We start from the raw sequence: 24,769 nt of genomic DNA on the forward strand, positions 1-24,769 counted from the left end.
ACCATACTTGGTGGTATGACTGCGACTAGAGGAATCCCGGAGACAATGCTCCCCAGACCTTCCGATGGCACAGGACAGGAACCATCCCCGAAGACAACTCATCAGGCATGTAAAGGACTGGTCAGCGGGTGGGAGAGAGATGCTGATGAAGAGTGAGCTAATTAAATCCGGTGGACACTGGAGAGTGTGTTGACAACTCTTGACTGGAGGGGGGATGGGAAGATAGAGAAAAAAGGAAGACGGCAAAATTGGCACGCAACGAGAGACTGAAAGGGCTGACTCAATAGGGGGAGAGCAAGTGGGAGAAGGGAGTAAGATGTATGTAAACTTACATGTGACAGGCTGATTGGAATGGTAAATGTTCACTTGAAGCTTAATAAAAATTAATTAAAAAAAAAAAACAAATTACAGAGAAAAGCTGACCCCTGAGGAAAGAGATAGAATGCAGGGCATGAAAAGGGAATCTGCACTTGGAGGTTCACAGAGAGGACAGACAGCAATGACACAGGCCAGACAAACCATCAGTGAAGCTGCAATCAAGGAATAAAAAGGCATAAATCCACAGTGAGAAAGAGAACAGAGAGGAGAAAGCCATATCCAAGAGATTTTGGCAGTGACTTGGGAGCCAGAAGGAAGTGGGACATGGCTGAGCCGACACGTGGTGGCAAGTCACAGCCAGAACCACAGGAGAATCAAGATCAGAGGCACCAGGACCGCCAGAGGCTGGATACGGGGGCTAGAAACAGTAGGAGGGTCCAGGGCCTCCCAGCCTGCCGCCCCTCCAAATTGTGGCAGAAGACTGGTGATTTACTCTACCGTGGCAGCCAACACTGCTGCCAGTCATGTGTGGCTTCTTAAATTTAAATCAAATTAGAAATTCAGCTCTTCAAACACACTGGTGTATTTCAAATACTCAATAGCCCCATGTGGCTGGTGGCTGCCTTCTTGGACAGTTTAGACCTAGAACATCCCATTGCACAAGGTTCTACTGGACAGTGCTGCTCTGCACAGGGCAAGCCTGAGAGGCTCAAGACACAGAAGCCAGCACAGCCCCTCTGTGCCAGGTCACGGGCCCTGGGAGCCAGAAAACCTGATCACCTGACCACCAGGTACTACTACTGTGACAAATTAAATTTTTAAAAATATATGGAACAAAGAACAAGAGCTCTTAGGAATGAAAAATGATTGCCAAAATAAATCCAAGAACACGTCTGTGTGCAAAATAAAGAGATGAAAAAGCAGAACTCTGCTGAGCAAATAATTTGAGAAGCTTGACTATATGAAGATGAACAGGGCATCAGGATAGGAGGAAAACTCATTAACAACCTACCTTATGCAGATGACACTACATTGCTTGCTGAAGTGAAGAGGACTTGAAGCACTTACTAATGAAGATCAAAGACCACGGCCTTCAATAGGGGTTACACCTCGACACAAAGAAAACAAAAATCCTCACTACTGGACCAATAAGCAACATCATGGTAAAGAGAGAAAAGATTGAAGCTGTCAAGGATTTCATTTTACTTGGATCCGCAATCAATGCCCATGGAAGCAGCAGTCAAGAAATCAAGACGCATTGCATTGGGCAAACTGACTGCAAAAGATCTCTTTGAATTGTTGTAAAGCAAAGAGGTCACCTTGAAGACTAAGGTGCACCTAAGTCAAGCCATAGTGTTTTCAATCTCCTCATACGCATGTGAAAGCCTGATGATGAATAAGGAAGACTGGAGAAGAACTGACACTTTGAACTGTGGTGTTGGGGAAGAATACTGAATATACCGCGGACTGCCAAAAGAACGAACAAACCTGTCTTGGAAGAAGTACAACCAGAATGCTCCTTAGAAGCAAGGATGGCGAGACTGTATCTCAGGTGCTTTGGATATGTTATCAGGAGGGATCAGTCCCTGGAGAAGGACATCGTGCTTGGTAAAGGGTCAGCAAAAAAGAGGAAGACCCTCAACAAAATGGATTGACACACTGGCTGCAACAATTGGCTCAAACAGCAGCAATTGCGAGGATGGTGCAGGACCAGGCAGTGTTTCATTCTGTTGTACATACGGTCACTGTGAGTCAGAAACAGCTCAATGGCACCTAACAACAAGGAGAGAAAAGGTAAGTGGCCCAGAGGATCTGTCCTGGAAATCAACATCCAACTCATGGGGACAGCAGGAGAGAAAGAAGAAATCATCTAAGAAATAACAGAACCAAAGTCCCCAGTGCCAACAATGCACATCTCCAGCCTCTGAGTACACACCCCAGTGCCCAGCACAAGAAAGGACAACAGCTTGGAGCACACCACACCTTCACAGGACTTTCAGAGGAAACCAAACCAAACCAAACTCACTGCCATCGAGTCAATTCCGACTCATAGCAACCCTATAGGCTCCTGAAAAGAAGGATCGTGGACATAAGACCTAGTGACGTGGGACGCAGTGCGGGGAGACAGTGGAGCAACACTGTCATCTCTACCTAGCCAAACTGTCCACCAAGAATGATAATGTGTCTGCGCTGCCTAAGGACTGCGTTCAGAGAGACTGCCATCTATAAGCCCTCATTAGTTACTCAAAGAAGGAAAAAAACAGGCATATAGGACCAGGGCCTTTTAAAAAGGACATGTGTGCATACTAACAGCTAGCCCTCAGTGCTTCACACATGTCTTGTTTAAAGTCTCAAGAGCCTGAGAGGCAGGCTATCCTGATTCCCATTTCAGTGACGAAGCTTGGGCAGTGCACGTCACTGTTAAGCAGCAAGCAGCACTGGGACTGGAACCCAAGCACCCTACCCCTCACCCTGCTCCACTCTGCCTTGCTTGCTACCTCCCACCTTCCCACGGTCACTGCCACGGGCACGTGTTAATTTTATAGGTAGAAAAGGAAGTTTTTTAAATCAGTATGAAATAGGCCAAAGGTACACAAAACAACGAGAAGCCAAAGAAACAAAAAATCACTCCCTGTATATTATATTAAAAAATCAAGGCAACCTAAGCCTCAGTGTCTTCATGTGTAAAATGGGAATGGCCAAGACACCCCTCCTTAGCTGGTAGGGGGATTAAATGGTGACCCATGTGAAGCACTTGGTCCTGTGTGACCATTATCAGAAAGACAACACGTGCCCGATCTAAATCGATGGAAACACACATCCTATGAGCAAAGATCTGTTCTTAAGTAACAGCCAGTGAGAAAGCAGTTCAAACAAATCTGCTTCCAGCCTAGCAGGATGTCCAGGACTCACACCTCCACCACAGGTCCGCTAAAAGCAACGGCGTGGCATTTCTTGGTGCTTCATCCTGGCACGCACATACGCTAAGACAGGGACTCCAAGGCCATCAATCACCTTTTACTGAACAATTGAAATCAAAGTTGTTGGAGAATGGTCTGCCTCTACACCTCCCATCCAGGATGCCTAAGTAAAGGCCTTAAGCCCAGAGCATTCTCTGATAAGGAGGCTGGGAATTGCATTGCCTTCTCTCTCAGTTCCTTCTCCTTATCAGATAAACCTTCCCTCTGTTCTGGGCACACAGTAACTTTCTCTGTCTCTGTACATGCTTCGGCACCATTATGGTACCTGGCCAGCCCCACTTTTCTATGTTCCCAGCAGGGAGGGAATGGGGTCTCTTGTGCTACAGCACAAGCAGGGGAATGTGCCAGCCTTGAGGGGTGGATTAAAGAGGAAACAGGCTTTGAGAAGCCAAACAGGAATGTCCTCAAGTGGTCTATTAGTTCTCTAGTGTTTGCTAAGTCATCCTTACCTAAGTCCCTGGCATGTAGCTGCTACTGTCCACTGACACTATAAAACCTCTGCCCTCCCACTGCCGGGCACAGAGGTCTGCTCGAGTCCTAGCCGCCCAGGACTTGGCCTTGTATATAAGTCTCCCTAATAAACTCCTTCACCACCACACTGGACTTTGCCACCTCTTTCTTCGGTCTCTTGGCATCCTCCATTTTTGGAGGCAAATTTCAAGTTATTGGTCCATGCTCAGTAACTATGCTTACCAAGGTGAGGGTCCAACAGGTGAGGCTGCTCCTGGTACTTGTCCATTATCACTGGAAAGAAAAGAAGCGTATGTGAAAATGAATCTGAGTCACTGGCTCTGCACCATCAGCCTGGGGAGCCCTCCCGTGCTCCTCACTGACTGCCACAGCGCTCCTTTTCTCCCCCACAGGCAGCCCCCAAGACAGAACGCCCCTCCTCCCTGACAGATGTGAGGCCTGCACCCAGTGAAAACTCCACCTTCTTCCTCCTCAGGGCAGGGTCCGCATGCCCCTCCCTCAGTCTTCACCTCCTCTGAACTCTCCCTGCCTTCAGGTCACTTCCTTGCTCCTTTCTTCGCTCTTCCCTGGCTCCACCTCCCCTGTCAGAGCACTGATGATGGGTCTTCCCTTCATTACACACACATCCTCCACTCCCTTCCTTCTCCCTCTGCTAAGCATGGCTCCCTCATATCCCGTCTTCACGCCACAACCTCCTAACGTCCAGGCCACCTGGTTCTGCCCCTACCAGCACACTGGAAAAGCTCCCATCAGGTCCAAAGACCTCTTCACCTGCAGCAGTACTACCTGCCACACACCTGCACATCTGACCACACTTACCACATCCAGTGATGAGAGACTCATCTCACCCTCGCCACAACCCTATAAACGAGGTGTTATTGCTATCCTCCTTTGCAGCTAGCCCAGATAGCAGAGCCACTCAACCCAGGACATCAGTACCAAGGCCAGTGCTCTCTCCACTCACTGGCCTCCTACAGTAAGAGAGCTGCTGTCCCAAACAGGAAAACAAAAGTAAGTAGAAACTTCTTTAGATAAAAGGGGGAAGGCAGCAGGCACTGACCACTGATGTGCTTAATTTCCTGGCTCCTAATGTTTTAATGTTGTTTTTAATGTTGACATGGAAACACTGGTGGCGCTGTGGTGAAGTGCTACAGCTGCTAACCAAAGTCAGCAGCTCAAATCCACCAGGCACTCCCTGGACACTCTATGGGGCAGGTCTACTCCGTTCTATAGGGTCGCTATGAGCTGGAATCGACTCAATGACAATGGGTTTGGTTTTTCTTTTTTTTTTTTTAGTGTTGCCATGAAAAACTTACCATCCTTGTCTCTCTAAGTTTTTTGTGAAGTCCACCACCATACACCTCTTCTGGCTGCCTCGTGCCCAGCTTGTGTGACCTGTCGCAGCTGACGAGGGTCTCTTTTCCTCCACTGCACGCTGTCCCCCTTCACTTTTTGAAGGGGGCCCATACCCCTACTCTGCACCCCTGGCCTCTTCCATGGTGTTATGAATTATGTCTCCCACAAATATGTGTTGTAAATTCTAACCTCTATGCCTGTGGTTATAATTCCATCTGGGAATGGGTTGTCTTTGTTACATTAATGAGGCAGGATTAGTATGTTTCTTGAGCTAATCCCTTCTGAGATATAAAAAAGATTAAACAAGCAAGCTAGGAAGCAAAGATGGGAGAAGAGAGACGTCAAGTCACAGGAAGATCACCCAGGAACAGAAGCTCAAGAAGACAGGGACCTTCCCCCAGAGCCGGCAGAAAGAAAGCCTTTCCCTAGAGCTGACACCCTAAACTGTGAGAATATAAATTTCTGTTTGTTAAAGCCACCCACTTGTGGAATTTCTGTTATAGCAGCACTAGATAACATACCCACTTGTGGTATCTGTTACAGCAGCACTAGATAACTAAGACATATGGTCAGTCAGCCTCAAAGAGCTCCTTCAAGAACATCATTTTTTTAATTCCTTGCATTCTACATTATAAATTCTACAGGCTTCTTTAAATCAATTGCTCTATTGCCCTTACTCAATTTCCTTGTTTCTGTATTTAGTTTTCCTAAAACATTCACTTAACAGTGTCTTTTTCTAACTGGTTGGACCATTGGGATCTTCACATGCGATTTCTCAGGACCAAGGCCAGTGCCTGTTCTTTGCTTATTTATAGTTTTAGCCAAGAAAGTCCACTCCCTAGGTGCCCCACCCTCGCTGCCCCCGATCAATCGATCAATCATGTATAGGTGTAGCTTGGCACGGCCCTCCTCCTGCACGCACCTACTCTCAACAGAAGGTAAATCAAGTCCTGGGTTTTTTGGTATTTGTTTGCTGCCCCTTACTTGAAAACTCTCCAAACACTGATATCCTCTCCACCCATCACCACTCAGACTCAGGACAGCTCCTGTCCCTGTAGAGCAGTGTTCCCCAAGCTGGTGCTGAGGACCATTGGTATCAGAAACCAGTAAGGCGTTTGTCAAGGGCAGACTCTGTGGGGTCAGCAACGCTGAGGTGAGGGCAGGCATCTGCTTCCAAACAAGCTCCACAGGGAGACTGACGCTCAAGGCTTGAAAACCAACGGTTTGTGGCCTGTGCTCACCCCCCATATCCTCACTCTCCAGCCTGACCCCTCTCCATCACTGCCCCATCTAAGAGAACACACTCCCCTTCAAATCATCTCCACTTAAGTTTATATGGAGGCCAAATCTGGCCTGCTACACTCAGCATGGTCCTCTGAAGCCAGGGCCATCCCTGGGGTCCTGTGCCAGTCTCCCTGACCCAGGCTCCTCACTCCTGCTGAGGCCTCCTCCAAGAATCAAGAGGGGAAAGAGGGCTTACTTTCTCTCCCCTCCACCTGAGTCCTCCCTTGCACAAGTGCCCTGTCCCCTCGGGTGTGAATGCCACACTTGTGGCCACGTGCTGATACTGGCCAACAAAATTAAACAAGTGAAAGAATTTCTGCCAAAAAATATTTACATTCCTTCTATACAATAACAAAAGAACTCAGGGTCAAGCCCTGCCTTCTAGAAGCAGGTGTGCTCTTTCACTGTTTCCAGGGCAGCACCACAGGCCATGCAGAAGGGCCCTCACAAGAGCAGCGCGGCGGCGTCCACTGCTGTCCCTCTGGGCCTGGCCTGCATGCGCCGGGGCCGTGCGCTCCGTCTCGCTGCTTAGGGGTCCCGAGCCCTTCCTTTGCCTTAACTGCTGCAAATGGACTCGGCTGCGAGTTCCACGAAGACGAGGAGGCACGGGGGCTGCCTGTCTCTTTTCCTCCTTCCCTGTCCCTCATTCCTCCACCGCCAAGGCACGGGAACCGGGCTGCGGGCTCTTCCGAACAGGGTTGGGTGTGCCGCCGCCGCGTCAGAGGCCCCCGTCCCGGAAGCCGGCGTGGGCACATGGCGGCGGCCGCTGGGGCTGCGGGACGCACCTCGGAACCGCTCCAGGGCCACCTCCCGCGCCGCCAGCTCGCCATGCACGTCCCGCAGGCGGCCGAGCAGCTCGCGCGTCTCCGCGCTCTCCCCGAACGACTCCAGGACGCCGCCGCGGGCAAGCGCGTCGGGCTCGCGGCCGGCATCCTCCTCCTGCGCCCCCGGGTCTACCGCGGCCGGCTCGTCGCTCAGGGCCATCCTCGGCGCCTGCGGGCCACAGACAAGACTGGAGCTAGGGGCCGCGACCGCGCCCGCCCGGGACACCCGGCCCCCCGGGAGACTCGGCCCCGCCTCAGGCGCCCCACCTGCCCTCCCCGCGCCCCGGCCGCTCCCCTCGCCACCGGCCCCTGCTCCCCGGCCCCTGCCTCACGCGTTCACGGTTCCGGCTGCCCTCGAGCACTAGGGATGAAGAACGAAGGATGAGGATGAGGAGGCTCCAGAGGTGGTGGCTGCCGGCGCCAACCCCGCCTCACGACCTCCGACCTCGCACGCCGGCCCCCGCTACGGAGCGCGCCAGCCGCCAAAACAGCAGGCGCGAAAACGGCGCTGCGGTTCTGCTGGGTGCAGGCCCAAGGCAGAGCCTCGCGCAAGGCAGAGCCTGGGAGAGGCGCGGTGCTAACCTGCCCAGGGTAACTAGTGGAGCCAGGAACGGAGAGCCAGAACGCAGAGCCAGGACGGAGTCGCGGGCGGGCGACGGCCCGAGAGCTGGGGCAGGGGCGGGGCCTAGGTGCGTGAAGAGGCGGGGCCCCGAGCCCGTGGGCGGGGCGAGCTCCCGAGGGGGTCCGGGCGCAGGCCGGCGGCGTCCGGCTGGCTCTTGGAGGAGGGATGTCAGGGCCCACTCGGCCGCCTCCCTCGGCGGTCCACGGTCGCTAGGTCGGCCAGAGGACGCCGCCATCGGGCTCCTTAGAGCGCGCGCGGCCCCTTTCCTCCCCGTTCGGCAGGCGTGGGTTTGCTGACCAGGGCAGTTTGTCCTTTGAACCTGTTTCGGGGAAAGTCTTTCTAGGAAGTCTTCAACACATTCGTCTGCGCTGGGAAACCGCCTCCCAGCCACACGGAACCGCCGCGCCCCCACACTTTCCCCAAAGGAGGGACACGTGGGCACCTGTACCGCTGAAAATAACTGACACTTTTGCGAGGTGTGACAAGGACGTGGTGGTCCTGAAGAATGTGCTCCTGTCTTAAGAGGTGCGCACGTGGGCGCCACCCCTTCCGGGACTCACCGTTCAACAATGAAAGCTCAGGAACCCCAACACCCAGACACCATGGGCATCCCAGACATCACAGGCAACCAGACACCCCAGCCATTCTGGACACCCCAGCCACCCGGACATCCCACTGCCCAAGGCTCTCCCCCTTCCCTCTCTTTTATCCAATGAAACTCCGGTTTAAGGGACACATACACCTGAAAAGTAGGAGTGCAGAGGGGCAGGAAAGGGTCGCGGCCCAAATGCCTGGTCCCCGCAGCATGTGAGCCCTTCCTTCCATTTGCCCCGCCTGGCGTGATGGACTTGGAGCCACGCCCAGCACTCCCACTGGCAGCTCCGGATCCTGTGTGAGCCAGAAACAAGAAACCAAGTCCAGTCCATGCAGGATGGCACCAGTTTCAGCCCAGGCAAACCCAGGTCCGCATTAATTTCCCTATCCAGAGTTCAAAACTCCCCCCAGGTTATGAAATGTCGTGAGCCTGCTGGAGACTTTTCCCGGTGGTCCAGGCACCCTGTGGAGAGGACAGCGACACAGTGGAGCATTCTCATGCCCACAGAGAATGAAGGTGCTGCTAAGACACAGTGGTGTGACCCCTGGAGACCCCTGGCTTCCGAGTGCTTTATTAGTTATTTGCAAGCAAGGAGGAGGGCGCCCTTGGCAGGGGCACAGGATGCCAGTGGCTACTACTTCAGAAGCTTCCTCATGGTGCCCAGGGATGGGCTGCGGTATCCCAGCCCGAAGTGGTTCCAGTGGTTTAGGTAGTTAAAGAGCTGGTAGAGCTGCAGCCGCCTGTCAAACCCTGGGGCCTTGGGAATCTTCCTGTGGTAGGCAGTGAAGAAGGACCTGGGAAACCCTCCGAACATCAAGGCGATTGCCAGTTCAAACTCTGAGTGGCCATAGAAGGAAGCTGGGTCATAAATGATGGGCCCCATGTCATCCTCAGCCACATTTCCCGACCAGAGGTCCCCATGGAGCAGGGCAGGGATGATCTCCAGGCCACAGAACAGATTCGGGATCTTCACCTAGGAAAACAGACATTGTGCACAGAAGTATAATGGGGCTTAGAGGCCGTGGTCTCATTCTCTACTACTTGGAAATAAGGCAGAGATGACAGCATGACTGTCGACCAGACCTGGGATAGGAGTCCTCTGACTTCAGGGGAATGTAAACGTCTGACTTACTATTTAGAACTAATTTTGGCCCAGGGATTTCACACTTCTATCAGGTTTAATGTGGGAAAATAAAAAAAAAAATCCAGTACTGAAACAGTTCTGTAGAGAAGACAACCCCAAAGGTTGTGGCTTTATTGCCCTGTAGGACAGGAATCAGTTTTCTACCTAGCACTTTGTCCCGTGTTCTTTCATTTCACTGCACATATGTCTCTGCACCTCTCGTGTATCCTGCTGGTTACTTCACTAATGGGCTAAACAACATCTCTTTGATCATGCTCGCCATGGGGTGATAGGAGAATTCCATTTTTAACATTTTGAGGGTTATGTTTTGAAACCAGTCACTCTGAGGCACCTGCTTTCACTAGGCTGGAAGACACTTGAGCCCAGGCAGACAAGGAGGAACAGCGTGACTGGACAAGTGTTGTTAATAACAATAAAAATAATGATAAATGCCACCTTTCATGAGCCAAGCACTGTTATTTAATCACCTCCAGTTCACATAATGAAAGTAACGGAAAGTTTGGAGGTTCAGGTCCACCCAGAGGTACCTCAGAAGAAAGGACTTTCTCTAGCTCTGAAAAATCAGCCATTGAGAACCCTATGGAGCACAGATCTCTGACACACATGGGGTCATCATGAATTGGAATCCACTTGATGGCAATGGGTTTGGGGTTGTTTGGGTTTTCTTTTCATATAAAGCAAGATTAAGGCTAACCTGGTGGCCTAGCAGGTGAGAGGTGCACTCAGAGTTGAGCATGTCCTCAGCTCCCCATCAAGCCGATCCTCAGGCACCTAAACGTGTCCATGACATGGCCAACTCTGCTCCAGGCCCAGTGTGCCCTGCTCCAGTCTACCAGAGGGTCCCATGCCAATGTTGTGGGCTTATGAGAGGATACCCTAATCCCAGAAAGCCCAACCCCACCTGTAGCTGCGCCCAGAGCTCCCGTGCCTCTCTGTCGGCATAGTCCTTCTCGATGAGGTCCAGCTGTGCCTGGAGCCGGTGCCGGGTGAAGAAGGTCGGCCAGTCGTCCTGCCACTCGTTCACCTGGGCAGCAAAGGAAAAGAGGCCGGCGCTGCAGCTGGTGGCCACAAGACAGACACGTGGAATTCTGCCTGAAGCCTAAAGCCACCGCTGAGAGAACACAGCCAACAAAGGAGAGGAAAGGGACTCATAGAAATACTCAGTGAATCCAAAAGAAGGCAGAGCAAAAGGAAAGAGGGTACAAAGAACAGATGAGATAAATAAAAAACAAATAGCGACACAATAGGCTTCACTCTAACCATATTATAATCACATTACAGCAAGACCCAACTATATAAACTCTGCAAGAAATGCACGTTAAATATAAAAGGCAGAGAAAGATCTCAAATCCATGACCTCAGCTTCTACCTTAAGCAACTAGAAAAGAGCAAATTAAACTCAAAGTAGAAAAAAAGGGAAACAATAAACATCTTATTAGAAAGCAATGAAATAGAAAACAGAAAAACAATAGGAAAAAACAATAACAAAAAGCTGATTCTTTAAGAAGATCAGTAAAGTTGATAAACTTCTAGCTAGACTTATCAGGAAAAAAACAAGGAAGACACTATCAATATCAGTAATGAGAGAGGTGATATCACTGCAGATTGTACAAATACTAATAGTAAAATAAGGAAAGATTATAAACACTTTTATACCAATAGATTCAACTACTTAAATCAAATTGACAGATCCCTTGAAAGACACAAACTACCAAAGCTCAGTCAAAAAGAAAGAAATAACATGAATAGCCCTGCAACTATTAAAGAAATTGAATCTGTAGTAAAAATCCTTTGCACAAAGAAAATTCCAGGCCTAGATGACTGTATTGGTGAATTTTAACAAACATCTTGTTATGGATTGAATTATGTCCCCCCAAAAATGTGTGTATCAACTTGGTTAGGCCATGATTCCCAGTATTGTATGGTTGTCCTCCATTTTGTGATTCTAATTTTATGTTAAGAGGATTAGGGTGGGTCACCTCCCTTACTCAGGTCACCTCCCTGATCCAAGGTAAAGACAGTTTCCCAGGGGTGTGGCCTGCACCACCTTTTATCTCTCAAGAGATAAAAGGAAAGGGAAGCAACCAGAGAGTGAGGGACCTCATAACACCAAGAAAGAAGTACCAGGAGCAGAGCGCATTCTTTGGACCCGGGGTTCCTGCACAGAGAAGCTCCTAGTCCAGGGAAACATTGATGAGAAGGCCAACAGAGAGAGAAAGGCTTCCCTTGCAACTAACCCCCTGAATTTGGACTCTTAGCCTACTTTACTGTGAGAAAATAAACTCTTTGTTAAAACCATCCACTTGTGGTATTTCTGTTATAGCAGCACTAGATAACTAAGATACACCTAAATAAAACAATAATAATTCCAACTTTATATAAACTCTTCCAGAGAATTGAAGAGAATACATCCCAACTCATTCTTTGAGGCCAGCAGTAGTTTTCCAAAACCAGACAAAGACATTACAGAAAAACAAAACTACAGACGAATATCCTTCATAGACATAAATGAAACACTCTAAACAAAATTTTAGCAAAGAGAATCCAACAATATATAAAAGGTTATTACTTCACAACCAATTGGAGTTGGTTTAATATTCACAAAAACAATCCGATGTAATTAGCCATTATTAACAAATTTTTTTAAATCATACACTTATTTCAACAGATGCAGAAAAAGCATATGACAAAATCCAGTACCCATTCCTGACAAAAACACTCAGAAAACCAGGAATAGAAGGGAGATTCTTCCACCTGATAAGAACATCTAAGAAAAACCTACAGCTAAACTCACACTTCATGGTGAAAAACTGAAAGGTTTCCCCCTAAGATCAGGAAGAAGACCAGGAAGCCTGTCCTAACCACTCCTGTTCAACATCATACTGGAAGCTGGAGGTTCAAAGCAAAAAAAATAAAGGAAAGGGAAAAAGAAGAAATTAAAGGCATACAGATTACAAAGAAAGAAGTAAAACTCTTTATTCACAGACAACATGATTGTTTACGTGGAAAATCTGATGGAATCTTGAGAGAGAGAAGAAAGCCACAAGAACTAATAAGTGAATTTAGCAAAGCTGCAGAATACAGATCAATACACAAAAATCAATTGAAAAAAAAAATCAAGTGTGTTTCTATATACTGGAACCAAAAAACTGGAAATTTAAATTTTAAAAACTACCATTTTGATAGCATCAAGAAATATGAAACAGTATGGATAAATATGACAAAAGATGTGAAAAACCTGTCCACGGAAAACTTCAAAACATTCCTAAGAGAAATTAAAGAAGACCTAAATCAATAAACACATTTGTCAGCTTGTGCGGGCTTGTGTGTCGCTGTGATGCTGGAAGCTATGCCACCGGTATTCAAATACCAGCAGGGTCACCCATAGTTTCAGCCGAGCTTCCAGGCTAAGAGAGACTAGGAAGAAGGACCTGGCAGGCTACTTCTGAAAAGCATTAGCCAGTGAAAACCTTATACACAGCAGAACATTGTCCAATATAGTGCCGGACAATGAGCCTCCAGGTTGGAAGGCACTCAAAAGACGACTGGGGAAGAGCTGCCTCCTCAAAGGAGAGTCACCTTAATGACGTGGATGGAGTCAAGCTTTCAGGACCTTCATTTGCTGATGCAGCACGAATCAAAATGAGAACAGCTGCAAACGTCCATTAATGATCAGAACCTGGAATGTACAAAGTAAGAATCTAGGAAAATTGGAAATTGTCAAAAATGAGATGGAACACATAAAGATGGATATCCTAGGCATTAGAGAGCTGAAATGGACTGGTATTGGTCATTTTGAACTGGACAATCATATGGTCATTCCTATGCCAGGAATGACAACTTGAAGAGGAATGGCATTGTATTCATCATCAAAAAGAACATTTCAAAATCTATCCTGAGGTACAACGCTGCCAGTGATAGGATAAAATCCATATGCCTACAAGGAAGACCAGTTAATACGACTATTATACAAATTTACACACCAACCACTAAGGCCAAAAACAAAAAAATTGAAGATTTTTACCAACTTCTGCAGTCTGAAATTGATCAAACATGCAATCAGGATGCACTGATAATTACAGGTGATTGGAATGCAAAAGTTGGAAACGAAGAAGGCTCAGTAGTTCGAAAATATGGTCTTGGAGACAGAAATGATGCCAGAGATAGCACTATTGAATTGTGCAAGACCAATGACTTCTTCATCGCAAATACTTTTTTTCACCAACATAAAAGGCAACTACACACATGGACCTCGCCAGATGGAATACACAGGAATCAAATCGACTACATCTGTGGAAAGAGACGATGGAAAAGCTCAACATCATCAGTAAAAACAAGGCCAGAAGCAGACTGCAGATCAGACCATCAGTTACTCATATGCAAGTTCAAGTTGAAACTGAAGAAAATTAGAACAAGTCCATGAGAGACAAAGTACAATCTTGAGTATATCTCACCTGAATTTAGAGACCATCTCAAGAATAGATTTGAAGTGTTGAACACTAATGACCAAAGACCAGACAAGTTGTGGAATGACATCAAGGTCATCATACATGAAGAAAACAGAGATCATTAAAAAGACAGGAGAGAAAGAAAAGATTCTGAAGAAGAGATTCTGAAACTTGCTCTTGAACGTCACGTAGCTAAAGCAAAAGGAAAAAATGATGAAGAAAAAGAGCTGCATGGAAAATTTCAAAGAGCAGCTAGAGAAGACAAAGTAAAGTATTGTGATGACATGTGCAAAGACCTGGAGATAGAAAACCAAAAGGGAAGAACACGCTCAGCATTTCTCAAGCTGAAATAACTGCAGAAAAAATTCAAGCCTCAAGTTGCAATACTAAAAGATTCTACAGGGAAAATATTGAACGATGCAGGAAGCATCAAAAGAAGATGGAAGGAATACACAGAGGCACTACACCAAAAAGAATTGCTTGACGTTCAATCATTTTGGGAGGTAACATATGGTCAGGAACCAATGATACTGAAGGAAGAAGTCCTAGCAGCACTGAAGGCATTGGCAAAAAACAAGGCTCCGGGAATTGACAGAATACCAATTGAGATATTTAAACAAATGGATGCAGCACTGGAAGTGCTCACTCATCTATACCAAGAAATTTGGAAGACAGCTTCCTGGCCAACCCATTGGAAGAGATCCGTATTTGTGTTTATTCACAAGAAAGATGATCCAACCGAATGTGGAAATTATCAAACAATATCATTAATATCACATGAAAGCAAAATTTTACTGAAGATCATTCAAAAGTGGCTGCAGCAGTATATCAACATGGAACTGCTAGAAATTCAAGCTGGATTTAGAAGGGGACGTGGAACCAGGGATATCATTGCTGATGTCAGATGGATCCTGGCTGAAAGCAGAGAATACCAGAAAGATGTTTACCTGTGTTTTATTGACTATGCAAAGGCATTTGACTGTGTGGATCATAACAAATTATGGATAACATTGCAGAGAATGGGAACTCCAGAACACTTAATTGTCCTCATGATAAATCTGTACATGGATCAAGAGGCAGTCATTCAAACAAAACAAGGGGATACTGCATGATTTAAAATCAAGAAAGGTATATGTCAGAGTTGTATTCTTTCACCATACCTATTCAATCTGTACAATGAGCAAATAATCGGAGAAGCTGGACTATATGAAGAAGAACGGGGTATCAGAATTGGGGGAAGACTCATTAACAACCTGCGTTAAGCAAATGATACACCTTCCATGCTGAAAGTGAAGAGGACTTGAAGCACTTACTGATGAAGATCAAAGACCACAGCCTTCAGTATGGATTACGCCTCAACATAAAGAAAACAAAAATCCTCACAACTGGGCCAATAACCAACATCATGATAAATGAAGAAAAGATTGAGGTTGTCAAGGATTTCATTTTACTTGGCTCCACAATCAATACCCATAGAAGCAGCAGTCAAGAAATCAAAAGACGCATTGCATTGGGCAAACTGACTGCAAAAGACCTCTTTAAAAGTGTTGAAAAGCAAAGATGTCACCTGGAGGACTAAGGCGCACCTGACCCAAGGCATGGTGTTTTCAGTCACCTCATATGCATGCAAAAGCTGGATAATGAATAAGGAAGAATGAAGAAGAATTAATTCCTTTGAATTTTGGTATTGGCGAAGAATATTGAATATACCACGGACTGCCAAAAGAATGAACAAATCTGTCTTGGAAGAAGTACAACCAGAATGCTCCTTAGAAGCGAGAATGGCGAGGCTGTGTCTCACATACTTTGGACCTGTTATCAGGACGGATCAGTCCCTGGAAAAGGACACCATTTTTGGTAAAGTAGAGGGTCAGCAAAGAAGAGGAAGACCCTCAATGAGATGGACTGACACACTGGCTGCAACAATTGGCTCAAGCACAGTAACAATTATGAGGATGGCACAGGACCAGGCAGTGTTTCATTCTGTCGTGCATAGGGTTGCTACGAGTTGGAACCAACTTGACAGCACCTAACAACAATAAATCAATGGAAAGATATTCCATGTTCACATATGGAAAGTCTCAATATTATTAAGTTGTCCTTTCTCTCCAAATTGATCTACAGATTCCATGCAATTTCAAAATAATTCCAGCAGGGTTTTTTTTTTTTTTTTTTTAGAAACTGACAGGCTGATTCTGAAATTTATATGGAAATGCAAAGGTCTTAAACTAGCCAAAACAACTTTGGAAAATAAGAGCAAGGTTGGAGGACTTACATATACTGATTTCAAGATTTATTGTATAATCAAGGCAGTGTGGTACTGGCATGAAGATAGACAAGCAGATCAGTGGACCACAGCAGAGAATCCAAAATCAACCCACAAGTACTAGACAAGTGCTTTTCGCCAAAGGCACAAAGGCAACCCAGTGGGGAATGGAGATTCTTTTCAACAAATGGTGCTGAAACAACTGGAAATCCATATATAAAAATTGAACATGAATCTATACCTTGTATCATATATAAAAATTAACTTAAAATGAATCATAGGCCAAAACATAAAACCATAAAGCTTCTAAAAGTAAACACAGGAGAAAATCTTTGTGGCCTTGGGTTAGGCAATGATTCTTTTAATACAATGCTAAATATGATTCATGAAAGAAAAAATTCATAAACCAGACTCCATAAAAATGTAAAACTTATGCTCTTCACATGACACTTTTAAAAGAAAAAATAAACCACAAACTACAAGAAAATGTTGCAAATTATATATCTGATAAAGGACTTATATATTTATATAGGTTATATAAACTCTCACAACTCAAAAAGAAAACAATCCATTCACAAAATGGGCAAACAATTTGAACAGTCACTTCACCAGTGAAGATATATGATTGGCAAGTAAGCTCATGAAAATATAGTCCACATCACTAGTCATAATGGAAATGTGAGTTAGGACTTAAATGAGGCATGGCAAAAATTAAAAATTCCATGTGTTGGCGAGGATGTGAAGCAACTGGAACTCTCATGCACTGCTGATGGAAGTGAGTGTAAGATGGTGCAACCACTTTGGAAAACAGTGTGGCAGCTTCTTAAAAAATTAAATATATACCTACCATCTGATCCAGTCTTTCCCTTCCCAGATATTTATCCAAGGTAAAGGAAAGCACTTGTCCACACAAAGACTTGCACACAAATGTTCATAGCAGCTTTATTCGTAAAAGCAAAAGCTGGATACAACCCAGAAGTCCCTTGACAGGTAAAGGGTAAACACGCTATGGCGCGTTCACACAATGGAATGAACCGTTGATACATCAATGAAATGGATGAATAATTATGCTGAGTGAAAGCAGCCAGAGGAAAAGACTACATATCATCTCATTCCATTACCTTAAGTTCCAGAAAATGCAAACTGATCTGTAGTGAATTATAGCTCAGTACTTAAAGAGCGAAGCCCTGGGAGAAGAGCTGAGTGACCAGGGCGTAATCCAGGACCATCTTCCCAAGGTCCCAGTGGTGGGGACTCCAGTGTGGGGCATCCTCTCACACACCCAATTTCACTGGTGAGGTCACCACAGTCACTGGTGATACTTGGGTCCCCCCAGTATGTCTGTACCCCAGAGACTGACCCCAGCCACCCTGTGGTCAAGGGCAACCTCTCCATAGCCCTACTTCTCCACAGGATCCCTGCCCTGACCACCACCTCAGGACAACTGGAGAGTTGCTTTGGTAGCTCTGTCCCAAAGGTGCCCCACACAGTCAGCCAGACATAGGCATCCAAGGCCTGATGACCTCCCCAGTCTTTGGCCTGTTGTGGCCATCAGCAAGCCCCCACCTCCCTCAAAACAGTGCAGGGCTCCCCCAGGATGAGGGCCAGGGTCTCCTGCAGGTTCCCCACCTCCTTTGGTCCCTCAGTGTCATCATGCTCCCTCCTGCACTGCAGCCTCTGCACCTGCTCTTCGCTCTGTCAGGAACACTGTTCTACCTGCTCCACGGCCTCCCTGACCAGCAAACCTCTAAGTCAGCTCCCCTACCCAGGTATTGCTGCACGCACTTGGCTTCCAGAAATAAGGCAGGCAATCTTGCTAGTGCTTGGGGACTGGCATTCTGCCACATAAAAGGGGTGGGGAGATCAGTGCTTAGGTGTCCAGGACAGTCATCCGCTAAGCAGGCACTCACCTGTGGAATGATGCCGCAGCAGGTCACTGTATGGAAGCCAAACTTGGTCACATATTGGGGCTCTGCACCCCCAGCCCTTCGGCCTGTGGACAGAGAGATCCTTGGTCTGAAAGAGCTGCTCAGCCTTTCTGTTACATTCTAGACTGCAGCAGAATGTTAGTACAGATGTGTCAAGCGCACTGGACAACAGGGCTGGGTATAAAAGGACCCATGACCCAATTCTATTAGCTTATCAGCCTCATAAAAAAAACCTCATTTAACAATCTCATGCTTCAAGTGCAGTGTAAAGGGAGATGGTGTATAAGTCAACCCATTATTGAAAGGCCACAATGAAGCACAGTGAGCACCCATCTGGGGGGACAACACAGCTGCCTCAAGGGGCATGACAGCGATCTGATCGTACCCACTGTGCGTTCCTCCTCCTTCAACTTTTCCCCAAGCTTCTGGTTGTAAAGGTGCAAATCCGCCATCTGTTCTCCAAGTTTTGATGCCTGACTAAGGAAGGAGAAAAATGCAACCAATTATAATAATTCTTTAAAAACCCAATATTATGGATTGAATTGTGTCCCCCCAAAATATGTGTTGTAAATCCCAATCGCTAAGCCTGTGGTTATAGTCCTATTTGTGAATGGGTTGTCTTTGTTATGCTAATAAGACAGGATTAGTGTAGAGGGTGTCTTAAATCAATCTCTTTTGAGATATAAGAAAAGATTACACAGGCAAGCAAGAGAAGCAGAAATGGGCGAAGATCGATCCCAAGCCACACGGAGGTCTCCAAGGAACCAGGAAACAAGCGGAAGAGTCGAGGACCTTCCTCCAGAACCGACGGAGAAAGTCTTCCCCTAGAGCTAGTACCCTGAATTCAGACCTCTAGCCTTCTAAACTGTGAGAAAATAAATTTGTTAAAGCCACACACTTGTGGTACTTCTGTCATGTTTCATATTGAGAATTGTTGTACATGCCTTTAAAAAAAAATACTCTCCATTTTTTAGAAAGTTAAAAGTGAGCTCCAGGTTATGACTCTTTCTGAAGAATAAAATGGTTTAAAACCACTAAGTGAGAGTAGGCAAGTGGGTTTCAAGAGAAGTCTTAGGAGTTACTGGGGATTAAGGAGAGAATGCTAATAAAATAATTCTAAGTGAAAAACCAGTTCCCAGTTTTTGTAAACACAATGGGTATCACATAGAGGAAAGAGACTGTGATGATAATTACACACCAGACATCTGTGGCGCCAGAGCTTCTGATGGAATTACGGGTGTTTTATTTCCCACATTTTATTCAATGAATATATATGACTTCTATAAGTAGAAAAAGAAACTTAAATAGGTCTCCAGATAACTAATAGAAGCAGACCTCATACTGCCCAGAGAGACCTGTCATTAATGTAAAGTATGGAGCAGGTGATGGTTTCAAATATGCTTATTTTACAGCATCCTCATTAAAGCCAAAGCTAACATAAACAAACAGTCCTGTACCAGAAAGCAGTAACTTTTGTCTCCATCGAGAAGGGCAGGGTGGGATCCTTGGCCCTGAGGTTAGCAGGGTGGTGTAGGCTATGCTCAGGTACTCTCATTCTCTGTCTTTTTCTGTGTCTCCCTCTTTCCCTCATCCACATCCACACATGCACACACACACTCACACATGTGCACACACGTGTACACATGCCCATACATACACACACACGCGTGAGCAGATATACACGTGTACACACACACCTGCTCAAGCTCCTCATATTCAGGTGCTCCATCAAGAACGCAGCCCCGCCTCCTGGCAGGTCGATCACCTTGACTGGTCGAGGCACCCGCACTAGGCCTGTGCTCTGGAGGGCCTCCAGGCTGGCCATCTCCCCCTCGAACATCTGCCGTGCCTGCGTTCAGACATGTGTGTCAGCTCTGTGAGCTCTGACCCGAGCAGGGCCTCGGGAGTCACGAGAGCCCCAGACCTTCCGTGCCAGAAACTGGCTGGAAAGCAAGGCGTTGCTCCTCAGGGAGTGGGGTACAGAGTGGCCCTTCAGATAGGAAGGGGCTGCAGGAATGAAGCTGAGCTTGGGGCCTTGCAGTGGGTGAGACACTGACAGTAAGCCCTGCTGTGAGAGGGTGGGAAGGGGGGCGGGGGGAGCTGCTCGTGTCCAGGAAGGCCCACAACGACACCTTGTGCACTTACTACGCAGCTACTAGTGTGGGCACCAGTGGCGTCACTAGGGTGGTGCACGGAGTGTGGACCACTGGTGCGGTGACAGTACAGGTGACACTGTCAGAGGGGGTGACACCCAAATGACTGTTCATAAAATTTTTGTGTATTTCAGCAGAAATTTATTATTTTTTATAAAAATATCCCTCTACTAAGTTATAACAACAAAAACACTTTCCGTAAGCCCAACTTACATGTATCAATGTATACCTACAAGGCTAAAACCCCATGCTAATTTACTTCTTAACTCTTCTAAAGCGCTCTGGTCAGAGCTGTCATTATTACCCAATTACAACGAGACTTCAAATCCCGTGGTTTCGTCTGCACCCACCACGAGCATACGCTGTTGTTTTCACTGCTGTCAGGGTTTTTATAGTCACTGACTTTGTCACATTTTCTAGTGTTTTAGCTACCATACTGTGGTAATTAGTATTTGTGAATCTATATCAATAACTTTTTTGAGGATGAAGTCATAATTAAAGGAAAAGAAGGAGAAACATCAAAAACATTAGTACAAAAAACATTACTAAGGATTCTGCATGGTCTGGTGGGGGTAGGGTGTGACACCATGAGTTACTGCACTGGGTGACACCAACCCTAGTGACACCACTGGCAGGCACTGAGGGTTCGGAAGGTGAATGGGGGTCCCAGCTGGAGGAGTTTTCAGGGACCACGTGAAAGGTTCCCCAAAAGGTTCCAAGGCCGGCGTGAGCCCTGAACCCAAACCTGTTTTCTGGTGGGCAGACATCATCAGGTAAAGGTTCTGTTGTTGAGATCAGATTCCACGGCCCATTCTGGTCCCTGTCACATGGTCCCCCCTGCCCCAGGATGATTGATTGCTGAGCGGACTTGGGCTGAGCCAGGAGGCCAGCCAAGGGCAGGGCTGTCATGTTGTTGTGGCTGCGAAATTCAGCAGGGTTAGGCCAAGGCTTCAGGAGTGTCCCCCACTGAGAGGAGATGGGGTGCCTTGGGGGTACTTGAGCTGAGCATAGACAATGCAGAGGTCAGACAGACCTGCTGTGGAAAGAGGGTGGACCCAGGGGCTGCATTCCTGACCCAGGGAGGGCCAGGGCTGGGCATGAGGGCAGAGGGGACGTTCAGTGGAGAAGGAGGTCTCAAAGTCCACCTCAAACCTCCAAAGCAGGACTCTGAGCACCTTCCTCCCCAGACACCCCATCACTGCCAGGTCTGAGCACCCTGGGAAGGAGAGAGCCCCCACTGCACCTGCCTGAGGGCGCCTCCTCCACCACCAACCTCCACTCTCGGCCTCCATACAAACCTCATCTCCCCCAGGGTTAGAAGGCAGGAGGTGGTGGCCATGACCCAGAGCAAACTCTGGGCTGCAAGGCTTCTGTCCTCTGTGTTCTGAGAGGGACAGCGGTCCTCTTGGGAGGCTCTGATGCTTCTCCCAGTCAACATCTGATGGCTCAGCACACCCCTCAGGGCCATAGGGCCTCAAATGGGAGAGGGCCTGCAGATGAACCCTGAGAACCCTGAGGCATTGGGGTAGAATTGACCTTTCCCCAGGTGAAATAAAATTCCAACCCCAAAAGACCAGAATGCTTTCTAAGGCATAACACAAAATCAGTCTTTCTCTATCTCCCTCCCTCTGTCTTTCTTTCTGTCTCTTTTCATCTTTGTTCTGTTTTTCTTTCTCCGTCTTTCCCTCTCCCCTACCCCTGTGCCTTGTCCCTCAGCTTACCCATAAGACCATCCACATGAATGGACCGTAGTGTCCTCCAGGCCTGTGCTGACCTGCCGAGTGGCCGTGGGAGGCAGTCAGTCCCTGGCCATGGTCATCCCTTCTGTAAGGGTCACCTGGGCTCTCCTCCCCCAGGCTGCTCCAGCTTCCACCTCCCAGAAGACTACACTTCTTGTGGAGCTGGCCCCTTGGCTTGGCTTTAGGCCACTTAGGCCAGCCTAGACGCCCGAGGATCAGTTACCCCTGTCCCTGGAGCACCCTCCATGTCTACGTGGTGTTGGGGGGTCTTCTCAGAGGGTCTGCCAGAAGATGAGACATGGGGGACACCCACCCTGGGGAGGAGTGGGATGGAGAGCAGACCGGCCGGCAGGAGAGCCCTGAGGACTGAGGAGGAGCAGGCCAGGGGCTTCTGGGGGTGAGGAACACTCCCCACCCAGGCCACTCCCCTGCCGGCTGGGTACAGCACCAAGGCCAGTATCAACAGTCCCAGCTCACGTTTATCAGGGCCTCGGGCGCCCGCTGGCACCCCTCCAAGCAGCACAGAGCACACAGCATAGAGTGCCACAGAGCAGGCTTGGCTGCCACTGCAGCCTCATTCTACAGGTGGAGAAACTGAGGCCCAGAGGGGTGAGCCAAAGGTCCCACAGCCCAGACTTGGCAGCTCTGAGCTCTGCCGATAATTGCCACTCCCCCAGAACTAAGAGTCCCTGTGGATGGAGCCTGGTCTCCAGCCTGGCTCGAGGGCCTCAAAGGCACTGTGGAAGGAGCTGAGATCACTAGGTGGACTGTGCAGGCAGCCTTGGAGGGTGGCCACAGGGCCCAGGAGGCTGAACGAGCAGCGTCCACAGTTCAAGGGTCTGAGGGGCAGGGACATACAGGTAAGGGTGCTGGGCTGGGGGTGACGAAAGAAAAAGACGCAGAGTCTTCGGCCTGAACTAGTAACTGCGGGGAGCCTGAAGCGGGCTCAGAGCCAGGCAACTGGGGGGAGAAAAGTGAAGTCCACAGCAGGTGGGAACTCAGAGGACAGTGGGGACATCAAGTCCACAGCAGGAGGGAATTTGGTGGGGAGGCAGGAACCCATGTTGGATGAGGGGCACAAGCATGGAAGAGTCCAGCCAGAGCCGGACCTCCAGGTCCCCCTGCAATTCCCTCCCAGCCCCGTCCCCCCAGGCAGCACTGAGGGGGCCCACAGAGCAGGTGGCTTTTCCCAGTTGCCCAGGAGCCCCTCAGAACCCCAAGCCCTTTGACTTCTGGCTCTCAGCTGGCCTTCTGGAGGGGGTGGAGGGGTGGGGGGGTGCCAGCATGCAATGGCCATCTTTCTCCATGTGTGAAAGGTACCCATTCCATAAATTATTAAACAGAAATATTGTAAGAAGCAGGCAGTGGGAACCAGGCCTAAGCAGGACAGCCCATGAGTGGTGAGACCATCAGAGGGTTCCTGGGGTGCCCCATTCCTGAGCTTCCAGCTGCTGAGAAGGACCAGGGCTGAGAGGGGCATGAGTCCAGGGACAGAGCCAGAGCCACTGGAGCCCAGACCTGCCTCCTCCCACGTAAACAAAACACACGTGCATGGGGCAAAAAGAGGTAAATTAATCCCCCAGCAAAGACAAATACCCCGGGTCCCCCAGACAGTGCGAAGCCTGCTGACCCGCAGCTGACAATTCCCCTGGGCCACAGCTGACCTGGGACCTGACCTGGCAGTGACAGCGCAGTGCAGGCCGCCCCCCGCACCTACCCCGAAGGCAGCCCCCACTCCAGGCCTCGAGGGATTCACCTGGGTCCTGCGGTTGACCTTGACGAACACTGGGCCAGAGTCCGTGTCGTAGGAGCGGCCCTCACTGATGCAGCCGGCTCCTGAGCTCCCGAAGGCCCGCAGGGTGCGGGTCCGCAGCTCCGCACGCAGCAGCTGCTCCATGGGGACGAGGGCGCGGGGGTCTGGGATCAGGCAGGGCCTGGGGGAACCGGGCGTGGCGAGGACGGTGACAGGGACCCGGAGAGCCGGGGGAGGGGCGCAGGGGCAGAGCAGGGCCTGGCGGCGCAGGATGGTCAGGCAGCGGCAGCGCGCGCGCAGGCGGCTGGAGGGCGGGCTCCCGTGTCAATGACCCGGCTCTGTGTCCTTTCGACTCGGAGGGCCCGGGGAGGGGAACCCGCGATACTGCCAGGCGGGGCGCCAGCTCCTCACCCCCACCTGCGGCACCCTCCCCGAGCCCTGCACCGCCAGTCGCGGGCCCTATGAGAACGTCTTCCGGTCCCGGGCACCGACTCCGCCCCGCCCCGCCCAGCGCTGGCTGGGCGAGAAGTGAGGCATCTTGCTGGGGGCGGGACCCTCAGGGCAGCGCCCTGATCCTCAGCACTCCTGGATAACCCGGGCACGGGGCAGGGGGCGCTCTCCACGGCCACAGCCCCCGCCGCTCCCACGGCGAGCCCCTGCTCTGGGGCAGACGGCCTGACTTGCCTATACGGAAGGGGGCTCGAGGGCGTGCGGGACCCCCCGACTCAGTGGGCACCCAGGTGTCTGGGGCCCTCTACGTCCTTCGGACGCAGGTCACCGGCCGGGTCAGGCGCTCCCGATTCAGATCAGGATGCGCGGGTCTGACCACAGGCTAGCCCGGCCACACGCCCTGCACAGCCACACAGTGTAGTCTGCGCGCTCAGGCC

General features: G+C 49.0%; 2 protein-coding genes across 4 annotated transcripts in view; both read right to left on the reverse strand.

Moving 5' to 3' along the window:
- TBCD (tubulin folding cofactor D) overlaps nucleotides 1-7,696 on the reverse strand; it is a 175,074-nt gene extending 167,378 nt beyond the window's left edge. The window contains exons 1-3 of one of the 3 annotated variants that reach the window (XM_064270429.1): nucleotides 7,567-7,696; nucleotides 7,196-7,403; nucleotides 3,993-4,043 (exon numbers count right to left, since the gene is read on the reverse strand). In XM_064270429.1, coding sequence (XP_064126499.1) covers nucleotides 3,993-4,043; nucleotides 7,196-7,394 — 250 coding nt within the window. In that variant the 5' untranslated portion in view covers nucleotides 7,395-7,403; nucleotides 7,567-7,696. Of the gene's footprint in view, nucleotides 1-1,330; nucleotides 1,429-3,992; nucleotides 4,044-7,195; nucleotides 7,404-7,566 lie in introns of those variants that run through there. The other 2 variants (XM_064270430.1, XM_023556745.2) reach the window with 2 other exon arrangements.
- A 401-nt stretch (nucleotides 7,697-8,097) lies between these two features.
- Nucleotides 8,098-24,349, reverse strand: FN3K (fructosamine 3 kinase). Its single transcript, XM_003417307.4, has 6 exons — nucleotides 23,886-24,349; nucleotides 19,935-20,086; nucleotides 18,623-18,714; nucleotides 18,220-18,302; nucleotides 10,497-10,619; nucleotides 8,098-9,424 (listed from the first exon to the last, which is right to left on the reverse strand). Exons 1-6 carry the CDS (start codon nucleotides 24,024-24,026, stop codon nucleotides 9,086-9,088), a joined length of 930 nt encoding a protein of 309 aa, XP_003417355.1. The 5' UTR covers nucleotides 24,027-24,349; the 3' UTR covers nucleotides 8,098-9,085.
- Between the last annotated feature and the right edge of the window lie 420 nt (nucleotides 24,350-24,769).

Source organism: Loxodonta africana, chromosome 18 (assembly GCF_030014295.1).
Source record: "Loxodonta africana isolate mLoxAfr1 chromosome 18, mLoxAfr1.hap2, whole genome shotgun sequence".
In the NCBI taxonomy this organism is placed as follows: domain Eukaryota; kingdom Metazoa; phylum Chordata; class Mammalia; order Proboscidea; family Elephantidae; genus Loxodonta; species Loxodonta africana.

Bases quoted from the DNA above. Each gene is read 5' to 3' on its own strand.
- FN3K (XM_003417307.4), bottom strand. From the start codon at position 24,026: ATGGAGCAGCTGCTGCGTGCGGAGCTGCGGACCCGCACCCTGCGGGCC. The intron at 18,303-18,622 runs GTACGATCAGAT...CTCTGTCCACAG, and splicing joins GGAGGAGGAACGCACAGTGG to GCCGAAGGGCTGGGGGTGCA. The intron at 9,425-10,496 runs GTGGGGTTGGGC...CTGTTTTCCTAG, and splicing joins AGCTCTGGGCGCAGCTACAG to GTGAAGATCCCGAATCTGTT.